At 42.4% G+C, this 23,934-nt stretch overlaps 1 protein-coding gene across 3 annotated transcripts in view; it reads left to right on the top strand.

Annotated features, from left to right (window-relative positions):
- The window catches only part of DNAAF8 (dynein axonemal assembly factor 8), a 96,934-nt gene that overhangs the window by 45,306 nt on the left and 27,694 nt on the right, over window positions 1-23,934 (top strand). For all 3 annotated transcript variants that reach the window (XM_069809718.1, XM_069809717.1, XM_069809719.1), the window contains exons 14-22: window positions 2,929-3,045; window positions 5,340-5,484; window positions 7,677-7,989; window positions 11,497-11,603; window positions 14,838-14,992; window positions 16,356-16,500; window positions 19,345-19,476; window positions 20,952-21,146; window positions 22,416-22,742. In XM_069809718.1, coding sequence (XP_069665819.1) covers window positions 2,929-3,045; window positions 5,340-5,484; window positions 7,677-7,989; window positions 11,497-11,603; window positions 14,838-14,992; window positions 16,356-16,500; window positions 19,345-19,476; window positions 20,952-21,146; window positions 22,416-22,742 — 1,636 coding nt within the window. The remainder of the gene's footprint in view (window positions 1-2,928; window positions 3,046-5,339; window positions 5,485-7,676; window positions 7,990-11,496; window positions 11,604-14,837; window positions 14,993-16,355; window positions 16,501-19,344; window positions 19,477-20,951; window positions 21,147-22,415; window positions 22,743-23,934) is intronic.

Below are 23,934 nucleotides of genomic sequence, written 5' to 3'. Positions count from 1 at the left end.
GCTCTTTCTGATCATGGCAAATGGATGGAAAGGATATCAGTGCTGTAAGAAGCCCTGCTTTCTTACAGCAGAGGGTGGGGGAGACATAGTCATGGAAATTGTTATGGTTAAATGATTCTGGGTTTTGAAGCCTGTCACAGCATAAGTCAAAGTATCCCTGGGGCTGCTGTAGCTGCCATTGGCTGTCTGTAGGGTACCTTTCCTCCCTGGTATAATGCCTTTACCATGAGACATGAGATTATTACAGTGCTCTGAGTCTGCAGAGCCTTAAGGAAGAGGTATTTTCAGGTAGGTATCAAAGGCTCAACTGCCTTTTCACCATTCTGTGCAGTGCATGGGGAGAGAGTCTCCTCTTCTCCCCCCAAGTGACAGGTCAGCATTCAGAGACTTTCTGAACTGGTATGTTTGCACAGAAGCTTTACAGCTACTGTAATGTTGTTGGAGGCGTGAGAGAGGAAGCAGCCCTCAGGTGAAACCAATACAATTCTCACACCTACCCTCTCTCTCGTTGTGGAACATTAAAAGTAGCACCAAAGTAAAGATAAAGATAAATAGTGTCAAAATTGCCAAAATTATTTCAGTAAGAGTGGGGTACTGCAACTGCCTGTGGAAGGTCACTCTGCCTTATATGTCAGATAGGGCTTATCTCAATATTATAACAACTGACTTGATGCAATTCTCTCCTACATGCATGGGGACAGTAGCTTTCTTCCTGTTTTTCCTGTGCATTGTATAAGAAGGTAGTGTCAGGAGTTCTCCTCCACTGGCACGTTATTAGCTAGGCTGGACAAAGCAGGGACTGTCATACTGCAGCCATCTCTGTGTATTTTCTTACTCATGAGGAAAAGGATTTTCTAGGAGAACTAAGACTTCTCAAGCCTTTATTTTTTGTTGCTTTGTGAAATCACATTCAGGTTGGCTGCTAGAAAACAGAATCTGAAAGATCACAGCGACAATTTCCCATAGGCCTCCATTCCCAGGTGTGGCCAGATCCCTGCTCTGGTGAGGGGGGAGGCCAACCATGTGGCAGTGTGCCTGGGATCACAGCTGATCCATAGCTTACACTGTGGTACTTCCTAAAGGTCAACTTTTTACCTTGGATTTCCCGGTGTGCATCCTCTGTGTCCTAACTGGGGCTGGATGATTATAATGAAAGTTTCTATGGAAATGTAGGCTGGAATTGGTTTGACATTTGTCCCTTCTCTTTTTCTTCTTCTTGAAAGTTCATAGACTTGAGGTTTGTTCAAGGAACAGAAGACTGGGGTCTTGCTGCGTTCCCATTTTGTAGGGCTTGTCTGTGCTCACTGCATTGTGCCGTCGTTGCATGCAGGAGCTGGCATCAAACAATGGAAACAGAGACAATCTTCTGTTTCCTTAATCAATGATTTCTTGCTTTTCCTCTAATGATGTTTTCCACAGCAACCAAGTGTAATATCACAAGTGTAGACTGGTGAATTATGAATTGCAGGACAAAATGGACAAATCCATTGAGAGATGTCAAAGCTCTTGGTTTTGTGTAGTTGTGTTGACTGAAACCGGGTGAAAAGTGAAATTCCCAGTTCTGCTTTTAGGCAAATATCTCATGAAGCACAGGAAATAGAGGAAGGAGAAAACACAAAAGGTTACTGAAGCAGAAAGACAGATGTCAGAGAGGTTTTAATATTATTCAAATTAATTTCATTTTCTGGTTCTTGTTTTTAAACATTTGTAGAGTGATATGAAGTGCCTATCATTTGTCAAGCAGCACACAAAAAACCCCACCTCTCAGGTGATTACACAGTTAAACAGCATTGTATGTAACTCATAATCCAGAATGGACAGTTCTTTATACAGTGTTAGTCCATTTTCTATCCATAATAAAAGTCCTGTTGAGACCATGTTGAAATTTTTCTTTTTTCTGTTTTGAGAAGGTCTGTCCACATGAGATGAGGACAGATTAACTACTGCTGTAAATGAAAGTAGAGTCTTTAAAAATAGTGAAGCTACTCTGAGATACACCACCTGAGCCTATGTCTCAAAAGTGACAATTTTATTTGTTTATTTATTTATTTAATCTTGGAATTAATCCTGCCCACTGTGAACTCTGCTTAAATGCCTCCATATTTCTGGAATGTTCAATATTGGCATAGCTGCAAATATCACTTCTTCTCAAACCAGAACTTGACAAACATGACTTTCAAAAGCTGTGTTTGTTCCTGGACTATGGCCTTGCTTACTGAGCATGCAGTCACAGCAAATTCCTATGAGTGACACATCCTTAAACTTGCACTTGTACAAGTTGCTTGCTTGGCTGCCCAGAAAATGTATGAGAAACAAAATAAGGTGCTGAGATTGGGAAATGCTACACTTCTGTAAAGCTGTGACCTAAATGCCAGAGTCTTTTTGCCTATCCATGAGTATGTGACTTACAGATACGTGTCACTTGTGGTGACATGAGCACAGGAGAAATGTCCTATTTTGGTTACAGGCGTGTAGAAGTTCATGCAATTCTTTCCCTACCTTTCCATTTGATTAGTTAATTAGAGCATTCCTTTAACAAAGCCCTTTCTGCTGGATGCTCAGCACAATTTGTGGAGAATCAAGGTCTTGAGCTGCTCAGCTGGATCCTGCAGTGCCTTTTGCATTCAACTCCTGTTCATGTCAGTGGGTACTCTGCATGTTGGAGGGTCACTGGGTTGGACCCTGGGAATGTTCAGTCTCTCGGGAAGCAGTTGCAGATTCATATTCTTGGAATATCACTTAATTGGAGCTAGTGGTACAGCTGTAAGAAAGCAAATGATAGATTAACAACACTGGACTAATGAGTTTAATCCATTAATGTGCATCCTTATGTGCTCTCTAGCCATAAAATACTATTTTTTTTCCTAGACCTTTATTTTGAGGGATCAAGGTAACATACAGGTGAGAGATGTTCTTTGTCCATTTCAGGCAGTGGAGAAGGTGTTTGCAGTGCCAAATGGATTTTACTGGCAGACAGTTGAAACTGATGAAAAATACTTCCCTAATAGCAGCGACATCGAGGCTTGCAGAGATATAGACACTGAGGTAAAAAAAAAAAAAAAAAAAAAAAACCATTTAAAAAAAATCACTCCTTTCTGACTTGGAGGATGATGTGGGAAGTTAAGAGACGATTAAATGACCTGGAATATTTCAATCTTGAGGTTTGGTACAAATACTGATCTTGAAGTATTTCTCACTCAGACCTAAATATATCAGCTGAGTATTTTGTGTCATCAGTATTGATGTGCTGATTGCTCTGAGGCACAGAAGATTAAACTATGAAATGTGCAGGTTGAAGAAATTGCTACCAACCAGGTGCAAATCAGTAACAGTAGACAAAATTTTGATAACCTAAAACCACTTGACTGCAAGCCAATATACAACACAACTTTTTTTTAAACTTGTGCTCAAAAACATTAAAAAAAAAAATCTGAAGCTTCTGGTACTATTTACCTGACCTACAGTAACTATGTATGTGTTGTATGAACAAGCAGGAAGTAATTCTACTTAGTTTACCCCAGAAGAAGAGAAGGTTAAGGTAACTTAAGTCAGCTCATATTTACCTCTGTTTAGGAGTGCATACCAAAATGTACTGGACCTCCAGCCAGTGTATGATAACTTGTTAACTATAGTAACTCACCTTTCTTAGCTCTTGTGCAACACAAAACATAACATGTTTGATCTGACAGAGTTCAGTTTCCTGTTAGCATTGATTCAAGGAGGTGCAGATATACTAAGTTCTTCCTGAACACACCGCAAGCCTCACCAGTTGCTGTGAGTATACTGGGCTTGCTCCTGGAAGATGCTTGAAGTCCACAATTAGGAGCTGAAGATACCTGGCACTTGACACAGTTGGGAAATGCCTCATGTCTTCGTTACAGTTCCTCAACTTGCCTCAGGAGTGCTGTTAGTGGGTCCATACAGACCTCTCACAGCAAGGGCAGGATGCTCTTGTAAGGGAAGGCAAGCTGGGAGCTGAGACCAACAGCAAGGCAGGTGTGGCCATTGACCTCATGGCAGGGTGCAGTCCTACATTACCCAAGCAAGAAGAGCAGAGCAGGTCCAGTGGCAGCAACTGGGGTCAGCCAAGAGTCCATAGTGACAAGGCCAAGCCAGAAATTCAGCAGGTTAGGATAACAGCCAGAATCAGTGACATATGAGTCTGGGCCAAGGCATACCTGCAACAAAGCTCAGATGGAGACCAAAGCCAAGTGCCTGGCTCCTAAGCAAAGGGGAGATAGGCAGTTACTGGGGTTTCTCAATGCTGGACAGCTGCATTATCAAAGTTGGCCCTGAGCCCAGGCAGCCAAGCCCCAGGGACTCTCATAGCAGCTACAGAAAAATACTTCCTTACTGGCTGATGTGAATATTGGGTTAATATCAGGAGAGCTTCAGCTAGACAAACATAAAGAAATAGAGCTTTTATTCCTAATTAGATCACTTTTTAATGATTTGAGTAAATTTATATCTTCATTTATCATGATGGTATAAGCCTCATAATGTGTTTATGGAGGAGTAGCATTTCATTTTAAGTGTCCAGTGGTGATGAATTCATTTGGCATTCACTGCAGCCATAAAGCTTGGTGCTGGAGATAGCGTTGTGTTGCTTTACGTTCAGGAGAACCATGCACAAATCAGAGGCCAGTACAATCATGCTTGTCTGATCTTCAGCTAGACAATTTATTACCCACAGTACCATACAACTTCCTGTTGTAAAGCGCTTGCTTTTTGAAACAATATGTTCCTTCTGGTGGGAGAGTAATAATAATTTGCTTCCCTTTGGGGTATAGACATCCCGTATGTGTTGGTGGATGTCTTCCTACATGCCAGGATGGGCTGAATTGGATTAGTCTGGTAAAGAAGATTTCAAAATGTAAATTTGGGGCAGTATGAGTGATGTGTCTGCCTTTTTATTTATTTATTTTTATTTTTTTTAATGCTGGTTTTGGCACTTCTTTAGGTATAAAGAAACAACCAGTTGGTCTATTATTCTTTAACCATCTTTCTGTTGTACATGAAGTTAAACAGCAAGAGTGATACACTTCAGTTTTTGCCCCAGAGAACTTGCAGTTTTTTACTAGTAGGTTTTTGTGACAAAAGACACAGTTATATCAGCAGAAATAGCTTCCATCATAATTATCATAGAGAGTTATGATTCAATCTGAAGCTAAGAGCCTACTGTGCTGAACTGCACATAAACATAAAATAAAGCCTCTTTGTACCTCTTACAATGTAGATGAAGCATGGGAACTAAAGGTGAGCAGAAAAGATACAGCTGTGTGGTCGTTGAGGGCTTGGAAGCATTTGGTTCATTTCTCCAATGTGCTCTTGCTGTTCAGGTTGCCATGGTATTGCTGTTTGAAACTCTCTACCGAAGTCCCCTAGCTACCCATCACATGTTGCAGCTGGTACTCAGTTCTGGTCTGGATATCTGTGGACTCCGCCTGCTCTATCCTCAGCAGGATGTGCTGCTCTTTAGCTCAGGTGAGATCTAGTTTTCCTTCAGAGATTCCATCATGTGATGATACTGAGGTGAAGGCAAAGATCTGTAAATGTACTAAGGTGAAGAGTGATGTGGTGCTGTGGGCATGGGGGAGGGGGGTATTGGATTTACATTAGTGTTGCTTTATCAGTTTCTGTATCTTTCCCAAAAGACATGATAAAAGATCTTGGGCTGTTTCTTTCCTTCTATTTGCAGTGTTGAATATCCATGAGTTGAATTTTTAACCCTCAATACATTTTTGTGTCTCAAACCACTTTAGCTTTTTTTTCCCCTCTGTAGCAATCTTTCCCAGATTGCAGTGCCCTAAACTCTGGGGTTAGGCTCGTATGAGTTAAATATACTAAATTAGTTCCCACTGATTTTCCTGAAGGTTTTAGCTGTGGAAAATCCAGCCTTCCCCTTCCACAATTCCCCCCATCCTATTGCCTATGGGACTTCAGAAGCATGGGCAAAAGTACTGATCTAGCCATCCTGTAATTGCATTGGTTTATAAGCCATCACTAAAATGTCACATTTGCCAGTAGAAGATTGTCTGAGATGGGAGACCAAGAAGATAAGGTAAACAAAAATGATACGTGTCTCTGAATTCAAATCACTAAGTCTTTAACATTAGACACCAATATTTGCAAATATTGGCATGTACTACTCAAGTCTTATTTTTTTCCATTTGTGAAACAGAGAGGATGAAGCCTGCCTTAAAGCATGTATGGAATATTATTAGTTGCTAATACAATATAACTCTATAGCAACATTAGCTGCAAAGTATAGAGATTGCTGCTGCAGGATAGTATGGCTTGTACTTTCTTTTAAGCCAAGAAGTTCTCCTGGAAGGTTTGCATGTGACACCATCATGAATACAGGCAATTTGTTTCTCTTGGGGAAAGGTATAGGCAGGGTGAGTGAGAGAAATGGGTTCCCTTTTCCTCAGGCAAAAGGTGAGTGAAGACCAGCTCAATCAGAGAAAAATTCTCCAGTGTCCCTGCCTCTTTTTACATTTGAAAACAATAGGAGCAGTCTGCCTTAGAAATGGGATTGCGGTTGCAGTTGTCTCAGCGCTGTGCACGTAATGCATTCATACTGATAGCTCAAGAAATGAAGAAGGACTCCAGAAATGAATAAGAAAACCATAAAATCACCAGCCATTAGGAGATGACAGGCAGCAGATCTGCTTCAATGCTCTGTACCATGCACCATTATTTAGGAACATTTTGTATGAAGAGACAATTCATTTGAGCTGAGAACTGCTATGCGAGTTTGTAAATTAGATTTTTACCCTTAGCTTGAAAACTTTAAAATTATTATTTTAAATATTTACAGCCAGCTTCTCCATTATCTACCTGCTCTGGAGACTTATGTTCTGGCTTCTGATTCTTATGCAACAAATGATGTAATTGAATATGTTTTTAAACCTCAGGGAAGAAAATGACACACCTTGCTGCTATTTCTAACATCTGCAGTAAGAACTGCAGAGGAGCCAAATTTGCTCTTTTCCTGGGGTTACTTACTGGACCCTAACTATGCTGACAATAGACATGGAGAAAGGTTTGCCAGAGGTATAAGGAAGAGTTGTTGCAGGAAATAAGGCAAACGACAGTTCAAGTCCTGGCAGGGAAATAAGGGTGACTAATCAAATATTTGCCTGGATATGTCATCTTACAACATAGTATGAAAGTCTGTATTTGATACAGAAGGAAATAATCTAGAAAAGAAGTCCACAGATTTCCAGTTTGTGATCCCCTTCCCAGCTTTCCCATATCTCATGAAAATTACAGAAAACATCCTTCTCCTCAGGCCCATGTTCTTGTCCTGTCTCTGCTTCAATCCCCCAGCCTTCCTTGTGGGCATGAACAACATACTGCACAAGAAGTCAAAGTGCTGAGTTCTAGTGTATCAGCTGCTTCATAGTAACTAACCCTGTGCACACTCCTTTCCATAGCAAATATGAGGCAACCAACTCCTCTTTCTTTAACAGACTACCTTGAATAATCTCAGATTTATTGTTGGGTAAAAATGTGTAGCTGGTTGCCAGCATATCACCTACAGGACAGGTAACCCGTAGATTACTTTGTTGAAGTCTGGCTATGACAGATCTGAAGAAAGCACTTGAGTGAAATGAATGACCTTGGGGCAGGTTGTTCCATGTTTTAGTCACACATATGTTTGTCTTTTGCAGAAAAGCTGCCTTCTTCCTATACTTCAAAGACCAGCAAGGTGCCACCAGTGCTGGCATTAGGTGTGAGAGGTCCTAAAGCACGTAGCACCTTGCAGAATATCATTGGGCCATCTGACCCGCAGCTGGCAAGCATGACGGACTGCAGTTCCATCAATGCCATCTACTGCAGGAGCCAAGCGGAGCCTCTCGTCTACCTGCCCCACCTGGACAGCCGTGTGCACAGGGAGCTGTGTCTCTGGTTTGGAGGGAGGGATGCTGATGCAGCGCTGCATGCTGGTGTTCTGGATCTGGCTTCCCAATGCAACACAGCAAGGTGATTGCCCTGGATGTTTTTGAACTGTGGTTGTTCCCACAGGCTGTGTGACATGGAGGCCAGGCAGGCATGCAGCTAGCGTTCTTTGTCTTTACGTATCAGTCTTCTGCTAAAGGTCTCAGTGAACAAGAGTTCAGAGTGGGAGCAATCTGTCTGCTTTATATTTCCAAACCAGTTACTAGAGTCTGCAAAAATCCGTTTTTCACAGGAGCGCCTCACCTGTGGCACATAACAGATGTGTCAGGTGTGGGACTCTTGCAGTTGCTTCCTTGGTAGCTAGGCCTGTAATTCATACACTTGTAGCATCTGCTCTTGGGCCTGCTGTTCCAGATACAGCTGGTCAGACTGATTTGAGACCTCTTCCAACTGTGCCTGGTGCTGGAAAAGGGCTGCAAGGTTGTGTGCCACTGTGTGGCCCTTTGCTAGAAAGCCTGGTCTACCTTTGCCCTGCGTCCCTTCCATATCAACTGATTAGAGATAAGGGGCTTCAGACGGAAAAGGTTCTTTGGAGGATTATGACAAAAGTGTGTGAAAACGAAGGGTGGCTTATAAACCTTTAGCAGCTGGTGTGAGAAATGCAATTTAGGAGCTGATGGCATAGCAATAGGGTGCCAAAAAGTGCTGGGAACAAGTGAGGTTCAGGAGTCTGGAATCTCACTCTCAGATGGGTCTGGGTGTAGCTGCAGAGGGAACTGGACTTTGAAGCATCTGTTAATCCATCATGCAACCTAGACTATCTGTGCTCTGCTGTGTAGTGCTACAGGGAGCAATTCCCTTCCTGACAATCTTGCAACTTCCTGGACAGAGACTCAAACCTAAGGACCCAGTGTGGTGGGTTGACCCTGGCTGGACGCTGGGTGCCCACCAAAGCCGTTCTATCGCTTCCGCCCTCCTCAGCTGGACAGGGGAGAAAAAATATAACAAAGGGCTCGTGGGTCAAGATAAGGACAGGAGAGATCACTCACCAATTACTGTCATGGGCAAAACAGACTCAACTTGGGGAAAATTAACTCAATTTATTACCAATCAACCAGGGTAGGTTAATGAGAAATAAAACCAAATCTCAAAACACCTTCCCTCCCTTCTTCCCGGGCACAACTTCACTCCCAGATTCTCTACCTACCCCCCCAGTGGCACAGGGGGACGAGGAATGGAGTTTACGGTCAGTTTATCACACATTATCTCTGCCACTTCATCCTCTTTAGGGGCAGGACTCATCACACTCTTCCCCTGCTCCAGCGTGGGGTCCCTCCCATGGGAGACAGTCCTCTACAAACTTCTCCAACGTGGGTCCTTCCCACAGGCTGCAGTTCTTCATGAACTGCTCCAGCATGGGTCCCTTCCACAGCGTGCAGACCTTCAGGAGCACACTGCTCCAGCATGGGTCCCCCACGGGGTCACAAGTCCTGCCAGAAAACCTGCTCCATGGGCTCCTCTCTCCACAGATCTGCAGGTTCCTGCCAGGAGCCTGCTCCAGTGCAGGCTTCCCTCGGGGTCACAGCCTCCTTCAGGCACCCACATGCTCTGGCGTGGGGTCCTCCACAGGCTGCAGGGGGATAGCCTGCTTCACCATGGTCTTCACCATGGGCTGCAGGGGAATATCTGCTCCTGCCCTTGGAGCACCTCCTCCCCCTCCTTCTTCACTGACCTTGGTGTCTGCAGGGTTGTTTCTCTTACGCATTCTCAATTCTCTCTCCAGTTGCCGTTTCTGTGTGCCCCGCAACTTTTTCTTCCTTCTTAAATGTGTTATCACAGAGGCGCTACCACTATTGCTGATGGGCTCGGCCTTGGCTGGTGGCAGGTCCGTCTTGGAGCCAGCTGGTATTGGCTCTGTCGGACACAGGGGAAGCTTCCAGCAGCTTCTCACTGAAGCCACCCCTGTAACCCTGCCCCGCTACCCAAACCTTGCCACACAAACCCAATACACCCAGGAAGCACGTTTAATCCTGTGTGTGTAAATGAAGGGCTCTACTGTGGTCAGAGGTCCCGTTCCTCTGGAGGATCGGAGTAGGCTGGCCTGCAGAGGGAAGAGAGGAGGCACTTTTCTGGTTTTGGCTTCTGAAAGACAACCCTCTGGTTGTTCCAAGCACAGGTGCATCTGTGGCTTGAAGCATTTGTTTTACAGTGCTTTATCAAAAGATTTAGCTTAGGGCTTCAAGGAATTTGCACCAACCAGGAAAATATCAAACTACAGGTCTCCTCTCCCTGGCTGTCATGTCTGTGTCACAGGCTTGTGTAATCACATGGGATGCCAGCCTCTGCACTGGGGTTTTCAGGCCCTGGGCATCTCTTTTTAATATTGCTGAACTGAATAAATGATGCTGTGGTGAAACTCCCCTGCAGAAAGCTCAGATAAGGCCCTGCACCTGCAAGTTCTGGACAGGTTTTTAAAGATACCTTCTGATACTGGGTGAGGTGTGGCACACTGTGTCAGTGACAGCAGGCTAGAGGTGAGGTAATCTGCAGTCCTGTAGGTGCTTTCTGCAGAGTGGCAAAGTACACCCATGTAGAATTAATCTGATGCTCTTGGAGGGAGTGTGTGTCAGAGTTCAGTTCTGTTTGGCCACGAACAGTGACTCTCATAATTTTTACTTTTAAGATTTGAAAAAAGTCAATTTGGCAAAGTTTCATTCTCTTTATTTATTTGCTTATTTTCCTCAGGGATGCTTTTTTTTCCCCTTACAAAGATGATGAATTCTGCTCCTCTGGTATAACTTTGCCAGTCCAGAGCAGTGCTACATACTAAATAATGCACTGGCCTTTCTCCTAATGCTGGTAATTTTGTCCATTGGGAGACAAGAATACAAACTGCAACTCAGATTGCAGTTTTCTGATTATACTTGCAAATGCCATGGTCTCCTGGGGGTGAACAAGCAAGATGTATTCTAACCAGCTCAGTTATGGCAAGGGATAAGGCAGGCAGGTTTGCCTGAGCAGCCTGTGCTTCACCACTTCACAGAGCTAGCCAAACTGTTTCACAGACTGCAGTTTGCCTTGCTGTCAGTCCCTGGCTTTCAGAACCACATCTTATGTTCACCGTACTGTAATTTGGTCCTTTTGGGTATGCAGGAATGTTGTAGAGGTTTCACTGGCGTGAACGTCTCTGCCAGACTTGATTGTGCTTGTTGCCCAACATGAATCTTTAAAACTGGTTAAACTTGGGCTAAAGAACCAAAAGTGAATAGCAACTGTGATGTATCTGTGGGTAGGAAAAGCTCTGGTAATGCAGCCTGACATACTTTGTGATTCCCAGATTTCTTTGCCAAGCTGGCTACTTTGCATTAGCTGCTTTTAATTGAACACAGAGAGCCTCGGGGGGAGTAATATAAAAAGATGTTCAGTCAGAGAGACCTTGATGCAGCTCATGTCACAGACAAGGGATTTAAATGTCTTTTCCAGTAAAACAGTTTTACCAGAGAAAATTCTGTGGCCCTGGGTTTATTGCAGAAAGTAGGTTTGAGTCAGAACCTGGCATAACACCTTTTAATATTTATTGTTTTTCTTTAGCTCTCAGAGTCCTTCATCAACTAGGGCAGAAGCAGATGAAGAAAAGGTTGATCTCCAGGGCATCGTGCTGTCTCGACCTCCAGCGATGCTTGTCTCAACTACCAAAGGTCAGTGTTAGGGAATGAACCTTGAGGTCTTATGGTTCTCCTTCACTGACAATATTACCTTACTCCAGCCCACCTGTTTCAGGAAATTCTGCCTCCCTGGATTGCTCAGTGCTGTGACCTGGCCAGTTCTAGAGCCAGGAATTAATTTCTAGTGAAACACTGTGGCCTAAAATGAAGTGACAAAGGAGTGTTATCACCTCATCCTCCTCATGGGAGTAGCTGCTAGAGTCCTGTAGGCTGCTTAGATTTCACTGAGGGGTAAAAAAAGGAAGAAAAAAAACCAAAAAAGCCACCCCACAGGAAATCTGTGCACATAGGGGTCTGTTCATCAAAGAAAGAGTCATGAGAAGACCTAACAGTGTCCTTAAATTGCATGTTTATCTGATTAGAGATCATCTACCGCTGCTGGTGAAGAGTTGAATATAATCATTGTGAGTGTGAAATGGTTAAGACTTCATTCATGGCAGGACTGACCACACAATCAGGAAGGAAAGCACTTCATGGTGCTAATATTAACTGGCTATCACCTGGCTCCACCCAAATCCTCCTTTTCCCTTTGTAGGAGTAGTCTTCCAGCTTCTGAATCTGTATCTAGCTAGCAGCAAGCTGACTGTGTTTGAGGGAAACCTGCCAAGGCATTGCAGGCCTTATAACTGGGTAAGAAGGATCTGTGTGGTATAGGGGTGTCTGCTGTAGAAAGCCAATGTGCTGACAATCTTCTGTAGTGGGGCCTGGCACAGCAGATCTCAGGCACAAGTGATTTTTAGACAATGCTATTAGACCATTGCTGTCTGGTGTCTACTCCCACAATTGAAGATAGTTTTGCAGGAAAAAAAACTGAGGGGAGTGGAAGCTCAGCAGCTGCTGGGGGGAAGATGGCAGAAGGAAAGCAGCATTGTACTGATGTAGAAAGAAGGCACGGAAAACTATATTGCTAAGGAAAGAATGTACGATAAAAGAATGAAAGCATAAGCCAAAGATGAAAGGAGCAGAAAGTGACAGAGAGGGTGACAGAAAGAAAATGGAGAAGAGAGAAAGGAAAAAAAGTCTTACCTTTGAGATCCACTCTTTTGTATAACTGGGCATGTTAACTCAGGTAGCTTGGCAGACAGCCATTGGCTCTGTGTTATTTGGGATTGGTATTGATGGCAGCTGGTTGCTGCTGATGGAATGAGGCACATTTTCTGTGTCCCTTTCCTTTTATGGCCATTAATGATTCACATTTGATGTGGGCTGCTGAGTTACACCACACCATGTTCCATCTGTATTTGGGCTCAGGAAGTCAATTTCAAGTTTTGTTCCTCAGATAGATAACTGTATCATGACTCTCAGAAGAGAAGCTGACAAATCTGGTCTGGGAGCAGACACCCTATGGGATTTTAAGGAAAGGAAACATTCACTGACTCCTTCCCTCAGGTCTCCAGCAGCTTCTCTTGGAGACAGGAAGATACACGCATGCAAAACAAACATACTTCAGCTCTCACCAGGTATATCTGCCCCTTCTCAGTAATCAAAGTTTTGCTGACCCTAGCAGGTATTCTTGTTGATTTGGCATATGTGTATGTGAAAAATGTTTTTTAAAAAGTGTTATCAACTAGGGAGGAACCAAAATCTTGCCACCTGCAACCCTAAATTTTGACAGTTCACATGTAATGAATGTGACACTAATGTCAGTCTGGCTCAAAGCCTGCAAAATTAAAGCCATAAAGCCAAATAGAAATTTTAGGCAAAGAAACACTCTGCCTGTTCCATCCTTAGTAGTAAACACAAGCTTTCCTTTGTTTTGTTGCATTTGCTTTGAACTACTAGACCAAGCCTTGATCAGATTTGGGGGTGACAGATATCCATATCACAAAGTCTAGAACCGAAAGAAACATTCACTGCTGATAGTCCTACCCCCAAAACCAAGTGTAATTGGGACACAGAGACTAAAATACACCAGCCTCGTTATATTGTTCGGTTAGAGTTAAGAGAAATTAACGGGGCATTGTAGAGGAAACCCAGGTGGAAGTGATACTGAGGATTTGTCTTCAGAGCTCACTCTTGGCAGGTTATGGAGATCTGAATGTACATTGTGTAAAGAAAAAAAGCTATATGAGGACTAGGACAGTGTAATAATGCAGGTGATGGTAAAAACAGAGACCCAAGATGAGACTAGAACAAACCAAAGACCTCAGGTAGATCAAAGGCTTCAGGGAAAAGTCTTGAGCTTGTTCTGTAGTACCTAAGATGAGGCTTAGAAACTGCTCAGGAGGTCTTGTAGGCTCTTTCTTCTGAGCTTGCTCATAGCATGTGTTGCCACCCTGTTGGCAGTGAGCTTGGGGTTCAACTTAGAAAACAGGGGTCTAACAACCCAAGGTTGTAACCCAACATAAATTCCAGTTGCTTCTACAACCTTACCTACTGGGATGAGGGATACAAGGAGAGCATGAGCAGCCAGACCTAGTGGATGAGAATCAGGTAGGAGAGAGCAGGCTGGTACCATTATCGTGATGACCAAGTACAGGAACCTGTGAAGCCACAGATGGTGCCAAACCAGAGGGTGGGGTGAGGTGAGGTCATGATCACAGGCTGGTCCAAAGATTCAGGAGACCATGCCAAAAGGCAAGGTCTAGGATGAAGGTTAAAGACAGGACTAAAGAAGGGAAAAGAGGAAACAGAAGGTAGTGCTGAACAAGATTGTAGAAGCTAGCTACAGGCTAGGACCACCAATAATAGCAGAGAGGAATGGCTGGGCTTGCTTCATGCACTCTGTAGTGGACAAATTGCCAGTTGGTCTTGTTGACCTTATTTAGTTGCTTATCAGTGTGGCCAGGCTTATCAGGTCCTTAGCCCTTGAGGGAACCAACTGCTGTTGGATTGCCAGCTGTAAGGGTAACAGCTCAAACACAGCCTGGCAGGGGCTGACATACAGCTAGCACATGAACTGAGAGCACAGATACCTCAAAGATAGACCAACAGCTCATAGATAGCTAGATAGACCTGATGAGACAGACTATCTGGGGTAGATGATTCATAAAGACATTACTGATGATGCCATAAGCTTTTTCATTCTAGGTTGGCCTCCGATAGCAGTCATTATGAGCTGGATAGAGCAAATAAACCATAAAATACAGTGTCACCATTTGGAATGCGCTTCAAGTTGGAACTAGCCAATATAAGAGTTGCCTTGCACTGATACCACAGCTTCTGTGGAAATAATATGCTACTTTTCTTACCTTCTTTTTGATCTAGGGGACATCATTTTGATGGTGTCACCTGTGGTATCTCCTCACGCATATGGTAATGTGATTTCGGTCTGTACTCATCGGGGGTTTGTCCTGCAAGGAGTCAGACAGCTGCAGCTTTCACCCAAGCAAGCCGTTGTGCTGAGCATGACAACAAGTCAGGTACTGGACAGAACACACAGCTTGATTGTATACCTTGGGTTACCAGTTTTTCTGAAACTAATTATGCTGTGAGCTTATGGATGTGTGGTCCAACGCTCCTCTAGTAAGTGTCCTCAGGGACACTCATTCCCTCTTTACTAGCTAGCCAGCACTCATGTTCTCTGTATTCCTGTGAGTGGTACTCAGCTTTCAGTGCTGTTTTTTTCTTTAGTAGGAAAATCCCACCAGGCCTCAGCCTCTCACTGAGAACAAAAGTGTAAATTCATAATCAGGCCTCCTCCTACTAAGGCAAACATGAATTTTGCCATTGATCTCAAAATAAGCAAGAGCAGGCAGTAGCCCCATAAACCAAAATAACAATTTCTGATCTGCAAACGTGTATTCAGGAGAATAGTCTTCATCTAACAGACTGATGTTTGATTAGGTACTTCGCAGTCCCTCTGGGACTGCTTATGGCCTGTCAGCATGAAGTCCCCTAGTTTAATGCATTCCAGATGGGTTGCGAAAAGAGCTTTCCTGTTGTCAAAAATAACAACTTTTTCTTTTTCTCTGAAGCTCTGTCTAACATGATGATAGATTTGAGTTAGAGTGCAGTTGGCGTTTTGACAAGTCAGCCTAAGGAAACAGCAATAATCATAAATGCAAGATTTCAGTCAAACTTAACATATGCAAGAAGTCCAGTTCTGCACTTCTTACATGATAAATCACCCCGGAATCATATAACATTTTCTCTTACAAAGGAGTGGACCCCTTACTTTAAATTATCATGCTTACGGTTGTTTGCTGTGTCAATCAGGAAATGCATCATTTTGCAAATTAAACTGTATGCAAAGCCCCTCTTTTCTGCTTGTTGTGCAATCAAGCCTGAGGAATAATACTTTACCTGCCCATAATGTTTTGTAGAATAAACACAACTTATGTATGGAACATTTGGCCCAAATAGCCAAATATTTGGAGCATGCTCCTAAATGGCCATTTAAGAAGTTAGCAGCAGCAACTACTGCTTCAAGTGCTGTTTGAAGCTCAATATTTATGAAAAAATCATCCCTTCATTTAGGACTCAAGATCATTTTTGCATGAGTGACTTAGGATGGTACCACATATCAACTGAGTTATAACTGTTGTGGTTTTAGTCCAGCCCAGTTGCAGGGCAGAACACTTTATGTTAAGCCTCTTCCCTGAGGTTTAAATTAAGTTTCTCTATCTCATGAATAGATGATGCATGAACACCCAGTTATTGGAAGTTACTATGGCTCAGCTGGTGAGCTGTATCTTGTTATGCCATTGTAACTTAACTATTTGCTTGAGCTCTATAGTGATTACATCTGGATTTAGTAGCCTAATCAGGCCCTCATTATTTCAGATTGCTGTATTTTGCCCTAGCAAGATTTCAAGTTCACCTGATAGTTCTGCAAGAGGAGAGCTTTCCGCTGAACCGCGCATGCACTGTCTCATTTTGTTGCTGAGGAAAGAGAATGCTAGTCATCACATTCCTGCATTGGTAAAAGGTAATGCTTTCACTGCTCAACAACCTTGGAAAAGAAGGTTTGCATTTCAGTGCATGTGAGAGAAACATTAACAATCTAACCACAGCTGTTACATTGCAGGGCATATTTTTTGAGAATATCAGGGCCTGATAGTTTTGCTGTATGTATCTCCAGACCAACATGTAAATCAGTCACTACTACATATCCAACAGAGCAGATTGATCTTTGTCAGTTGTTTGATCTTGAGCACTGGAGTCCTCTTGAACTTAGAATCATAGAGTAATTCATGTTGGAAGGGACCTCGGAAGGTCTCTCATCCAACATCCTGCTCAATACAGCATCAGCAATGAATTCAGATCAGGGTGCTCAGGGCTTTTTTCAGTCAAGTCTTGAAAATCTGCAAGGACAGAGATTCCCCTGCCTCTCTGGGCCGTTGTTCCAATGCTTGACCATTCTTATGGGGAACTGTTTTTCCTTTATGTCAAGTTGGAAACTCCTCTGTCTGAATTTGTGAACCACTGTACACCTCCATAACGGGCCTGGCTTCATCATCTCAATAACCTTCTGTTAGGTATTCTTATTGCACAGAGAGGTAGGGTAGCAAAAATATGTATGTGCCACTGAGCCTGAGGATAGCAGCTGATCCTGTCAACCTCAGCCCTGAGTTCTGCATACTTGTGACTTCCAAGCATCTGAACTGTAACTCATTTTATATGTAGGGACTGCCAAAAAACAGACAAGTTGCTGCCCCAAATCTTACTTGAGTCAGACTCTGTTCCGAGACTCTTGTTCAGGAAAAGAGTTATGTGGTTTTCTTAAGCATGAGCTGACATTGGTCTCAAGTCGGGAAGATCACAGGCAACAGCAGTGATCAGTAGGGAACAAAGAACCTGCCTTGCTTGCTTCATCCTGCTCTGGCAGTGGGCATGTTGCCTGCAGCAGGAGAGTCCATTCCTGCATCTGTTTTCCTGCAACCTCCCCTTCAGACACCACTGCTGAGAGAAGAGGATCACTGTTGCTGACCCCTCCATTAACACCACCACAAATAGCTCGTGAAGGAGACATTCGTCCACTGCCCGATTGCTTCCTTTAATCTATCCACCGTAGGAAAGAACATTTAGAGGTTTGGAAAAAAAAAAAAGACGATTCAAAAAGTCCTCTGCTTTTTCTCCTGAGACTGTCACAGAATGTTCTGAAAACACATACAGACACAGTGGATTAATCATGGCACACTAATTACAGCACCGTGTCACCTGCTGCCTGTAGACCCAAGGAAAGTTGCTCATTAAAGAAGTACAGTTTCTGCTGCTTTTCTCAGAGTGCCCCAGATGATGTTTATGGTGTTCATGTTTTGCATGGGGAAATTTCCACTAGAAATATATAGGTGGGCACCGGAACAAAGGATATTCCAGAAAGGTAAAATGTTTTCCCTCACTGTAGAGAACTTGTGTTTTTTTCCAGTACGTGCAGATTTTACAAATGCCTCTTTCTGTGTTCTGTGGTTGCTTCAGAACTGATCCAGAGAGATACCTTATTCCATATTCTGGAGCCCTGGGGAGGGGAAGCTGACATTCTTGCCACATAAGCTATGGTTTGGTCTCTGGGAAGTGTAGAATAGCACTAGGATTTGAGTAGGGTAAATACCATACTAAGAAGTTTTGCATTTGTAATCAATACCCCTGAAAAGCAGTTACCCCTTCAAGGTCTTGAATACTAATCAATTTTCAAAGCAAGAAAAATTCAACAATTGTTCCTGAAATAGAGCAGATGGATAGATAGGTGTGTTTGGGTAATGGATCTCTGTCTTGAGGACCAAACACCATAAATTTTTGTCCAAGCTTTACTTTTTGCCGTGCATTGAGTTTGAATAAACAGCAGGTAATGCTGCTGTAGCAGTGATGGCACATTTTTTGGTTACTCATGCCACCTGAATTTTGAGAAGCAGATAGGTGATTATCAGTGGTAGAAGCTCAAATTTCATCAGTGCTACTTTTGATGTCTGAGGTTTGCCATCAGCCTCTAGTGCTAATAATCTGTTTCCCACACTACACTACAGTAAATTTTGGACAGGCTTGTATGGTAGAAAGCAGTCAAATGTATACAAAGTAATTTAAAAAATAATAAGCCTTTAAAACTGTGGTCTGAAATACTATTACAGAAGGCTGAACCAATTGTTGTGGCAGTGTACTGTATGGCAGTACCTTAATGCACTGCCTATGCATAGCCCAGCCTTTTGGAGGAAGAACAGGAACTGAGAGATTGCTAGTTTCAAGCGCTTACTGTCTGTAAAAGTGGCGTGGAATCAGATATTTTCCAGACTGGGAGTTACATGAGCAGAACATGATGTTTCTGTTCAGGTCTGTAATCCTAGCAACGCCTCTGAGGCCACATGGTGCGGTGTAGGATGCAGGGCACCTTGAGGGCCTGCACTCGAGCACTGGGCTCAAGATTTGTGACTTCTTTTCCTTGTGGATACCAACCTATTTAAGACACTTGTTATAATTCAAGAGCTGTGTAGCTTCTTCTATGCATTTGTTCCACATTTCAGTTCACATCAGGAGTTAGAAGGTAATAGGAACAACTGGGGTGCTGGTCATGAAGCAGAGGTGTCTCCAGACAAAGCTGTGGCCAAGCCTCAATTTTCAACAGCTACTTGCTCCACTATAAGTGAATATGATTTGAGGGAGAGGGGATGATTAAGTTGCATTTCATGTCTCTTAGGTAAGCTCAGCATGACCCACATGAATGTCTCTGTAATGGAACTGTGGTCAGATGAAGCAAAACATTTGATAAGAAGAGTGTTTTCATGTCAGACTGCATCACAGAGCTTTGTATTCCTCACATTTTCTTTTGTTCTGTGCATAGGACTGATGAATGGACTGGCAAAGCAAGGCCTCCTTGGCAACGGGCAGAACAACCTGCCTGCCACTGCTGGGCTGGACGACTCTATGTGTTTTCATGTAGTTCCTTACACCGAGACCTTGCTGCAGACACTGGGTAGGTGAAACCTATGGGAAATGCATTGTTCTGGCTTTTATAAGGTCTGGCAACCTTATTAGGGGATTTTCCTGAATAAGAACATTAGGAATATGCTTGTTGTCTACAACAACTCGTTTAGTGTTCTGCTGCCCATCAATCATAGTAATTCTCATTGGATGTCTTCTGTTGCTGGGTAATGAATGGAAGAATCAATAAAAAAACAAAATGGAAATACCTTTTTAAAGTAAATAAAAAATATGTGGAAAAATTAATTATTTAAATGTGCCATGGTAATAACCGATTAAGCCTTAAACCTACCATAATTAAAAGATTAATATCCAATCAATACATATTTATTGCCATAGTTTCAAAAGAAGTCAAAGTATTAAAATGAGATAAATTGGTGGTTAAGTGTGTAAAATAGAATTTGCTGAAGTGATAAATGTTGGCAGCTGTAGTTCTTCTGTAGGTGCAGAGAAGACACTTTTTCATTTCACTTTACTCAGATGTTCTTAATTTCAGTTTATACAGTTGAATTCACGTCAGTAACTCATTCATTGAAAGCTGGGAAATTGATAGGACTTGGAAAAAGCAAGTAAATGTGTTTTCCATTATAAATCTATGACTCAAATCGGTAAGATAGTCTTAAACCTACTGGTTCTATACACTTGGAGGTCATGGTAATCAGATGTTTATTTCACTAACTACAGGTAGTGTTTTCTTATGTATTCAGCAGGTTAATACAGTTTTATTTAACTACTTAAATTATTTTAAATTTTGGATACCAGGATTTTTAACGGAAGTATATTGCTCTCCAAAACCAAATTCACTAAATCATAAGGAAAAATAATAATCAAATGCATGTCATTCACCATTTTCTAGCATTATGAAATGTTAAGATGTAGGAATAACTAAGTAAATAAATCTTAATCTATAAAATTGCTTAAATAATCATCTAGTGAAACAGTATGAAATCAAATACATTTCTGATGGGCTGGGGATTCTGCCGGCTATACTATTCCCAATACACCATAGATATATGCATGGTATTTTAACAGTCCCCAGTTTAGCCCACGATTGTATGCCATATAATCTCCAAGAAAGCAAAATTAAGTATCAATTTAATGTGAAGTCAGTCATTAGTTATCAATCTGAAATTGATGCCTTAAATCATTTTGGTATTGATCTATCAACTCTGCTTAATGGTGTGAATAAGGATATCAAAATTACAATTGAATATATTAGCTTTACGTGACAAAAAGTAATTCCAGTTAAGGAGTATGATTAATTAAGTAAGGGTTTGCTGTGATACTGCTCCTCGTGCATGATTCTTTTTCTGGCCATGCTGAGCTGCAGCGTGAGGAGCAATACCACAGTGAGGCACTGGTCTTTGTCTGCTCAGTTGAGAATTAGTCAATTCCTTCACACTAAAAAAGACTTGAGATTTGTTTTTGTGGGTTAACTAGTTTTGTTTTGATGATCTCCCTGGGTAGGAGGAAACCTCAGTGCGGTGCCAGACCCCCGTAACGTTACTCTGGATCTTTTCTGCAATCGAATATACGCTTCTGATCCTGAAATGGAGCAAGTTGTCATGCTGACGGTGGTTGGAATGGGTGCTATGAAGAGTGCCGGAGAGCTCCTTCACCAGATCCTTCTTCCTGGGCGCAATAATCAATCTCAGAGTGCAGGTGATCCAAGCTCTTGGGAAGGGCTGTAGAAGTTGGTCAGGAAAGTTTATCCTGTCTAGCTATTTTTATCATAGCAGGAACATTATGAAAAATGCCATGAAAGGGGCCTCGGGAAGGAGGACAGGTTTCTTTGCTTACCAGCCTAAAGAACTGAAGAATTTATTGTGTCTAGTTAGTCATGGGCAAGGCCACGTTTCATATTGCAAACAGCTCAGGTAGGCATAATTGTCTTCAGAGAGTGTCAAATTAGTTCAAAGATGTGCTTAGGCTTACTAAGCCTTTTATGTAATCCTGAGCATTGTGTCTCTCCCTAAGTACTGGGAGATAAAGCAGGTGTGTAATTGGGGCACAGCAACAGGAATTCAGAAGTCACAAACTCTATTCTGACCGCTGACATCCTTTGTAATCAGAAGCAAGACACTTCACCACTTCATGCTTTGTTTCCTCATGCACACAGGAGGAATAACCACACTATCCCCCACATTAAATGCTTACAAGTGGAAAGCAGGATGATGATTTTATATAATTTCATTATATAGATTGCATCAAAGTGCAATAATACAGAAGGTGTACTAACAAAGGGCAGAAGTCTGGCACCCTGTCTTGCACTATGTTGTATCCTACTCTCTTTAAACACTGCTATGGAGTAAGTTCTGTATCACGGTAGGTGAGGAGAAGATTCTAGCTGGCAGAAGCTTCCAGCAACATGCAATCATGGATTGAGCCCCTACATATCTTGCTACATTGGAAGTAAGATTACTTTACAAACACAACAACTTTTAAACTACTTTAGAGACAAGTCAGCATTAAATTGTAGCTTATTACTATAATGAACATAGCTTAAAGTAGAATATTATGAGAGGTGGTAAAGGATCTATAATTATGGATTATACTGTGTCAAACCACATTGTTATCAGTGTATTCTCAGTGTTTCCCTTTCAACTCTTCTCCATTAGCTGTGTTCTCTAATCAAATCATGGCACTTATTCTCTGTGGCTCCCTGTTGATTTCCCAGATAGCCCATTTTTTGTTTTCACTGTAATGTAATTTCCTAGCATTTGTATCTTGTGGTTTTTCCCAGTATATTTCTATATCTGCATTACAGCCCATTTTGGATGCAACAGGGGGGCAAAGTCAAAGCAGCTTTGGAACTTGTTGTCTAGTAAAAAAATCAATGTGAGTTTAGAACACTTGTCTCCAAAAGAAAACACAGCTTCTATGAAACACATGCTGTCAACTGATGCTTAACAGATTTCTTTTGACTTGCAGAAGACCTTGATTTGGGATTTGAGCTCCTAAGTCTCAAGTGGTTGCCCCGTCTCACTCGATGTCAGGCCAGAGAAATAACCCCTTTTGAGGTTGGAGATACTTCCTGGCAAAGAAGCCTTGATATACTAATGTCAAACCCAGTCCTTGTGTGTGCATTACGGCGGATTGATGCCTTCAAAGTTCTTGCAGATGCATTGAAAAGAGTAACACAATGCAGGGGGAAGCTAAGCAAAAGTGGCAGTCTTCTAGAGACAGTGATGGCCTTGACCCCAGAAGTGACATTCAGACAAGCCATCCTCTTCTTCACAGAGATGGATTTTGTAACTGGTAAGACATGTTTTTACTGTTCATAATGTCCCCAGGTATAAGGTGTTTGTGAATTTATTGAACTTGGACACAGGAATCCAATGCTACAGGTTTTTCTCAGTCACAGAAAAACTTAATTTGGGGTTAAATCCTGTGCTTGGCTGAATAATGACGAGGGATGTGAAATCAGCAGGAGCCAGTTGAGGTCATCTACAAGTTGACCTATTAATTTAATGTGGCTATGCATGGCCTTGTGCCCTTTCTGAAGATCTCAAGGGACTCCATAAATACTAAAAATAGATATTACAGCAGCTGGCAGGACCAGTAAGTAATACTATGTATCTTGCCTCTGTATATAAGACACTGAGAAACAGAGGCCAAGATCTATCCTACCTAATTGCAGTGCCTAACACGTTGAGGCTAGATGCCCTGGCCTTGCCCTGTACTCAGGCAGACAAAGGTACAACCAATCTGCAAGAGCTGAAGAAAGCAGATTTCTTGAGAATTTCTTTTTATCCTGGAAGAGAATGAACAGTTCATGAGGAACAGAGACCTTTGTTGTCAAAAGCTTCTCAGACTTCACTGATATACGCCAGCATTGATCTTTCAGCACAGTAAACTTGCTAGTTTCCTCCTGTAGCAAGAAATGCCTCTTTAGCCATGCCTCTTTAAACTAAATCACTGTGCAGACTATGGTGTTGTTGATACTGGATGCTTTGGAGCATCAGAGTCTGAGCTCCCACCGTTTGCTTCTAATGTGAAATATATTGGCATATCATCTCCATTCTTGGGGATGCCTGACTCCTCACACCTAAAGATAAACAGTTCTGAGCCTGACGATTTCTGATTATTCAGAAACAGAGAAATCAAGATTGTAGTAACACCATGTATCAACTGAGGAGGAGTGACGCAGTTCTGTAAGTGCATTCATGCTTTGTAATTTATAGCTCTTCCCCTCTCTTTTCATGGGGAAGAAAGGTCCTTTGTTGTCAACACAAACTTAGACGCTTGTGTCAAACACACAGCACTTATGTAGTGCAGAGTAACAAATTAGCTTTACTGAACAGAAAGAAGAAAATGTGATAGTGTCTGGAAAAAGATGGTCATTTTAGTCTCACAAAAAGTTAGATTTGACAGTGAACTACATGGGTGTTTTACATGAGATTGGAGAGCAAAAAGAGGAGGCCTTCAAAAAAGAAGTCATCAGACATCC

Source organism: Haliaeetus albicilla, chromosome 22, assembly GCF_947461875.1.
Source record: "Haliaeetus albicilla chromosome 22, bHalAlb1.1, whole genome shotgun sequence".
Classification (NCBI taxonomy): domain Eukaryota; kingdom Metazoa; phylum Chordata; class Aves; order Accipitriformes; family Accipitridae; genus Haliaeetus; species Haliaeetus albicilla.
The sequence above is the reverse complement of the archived record's forward strand: the minus strand, read 5'-3'. Positions and strand labels throughout refer to the sequence as shown.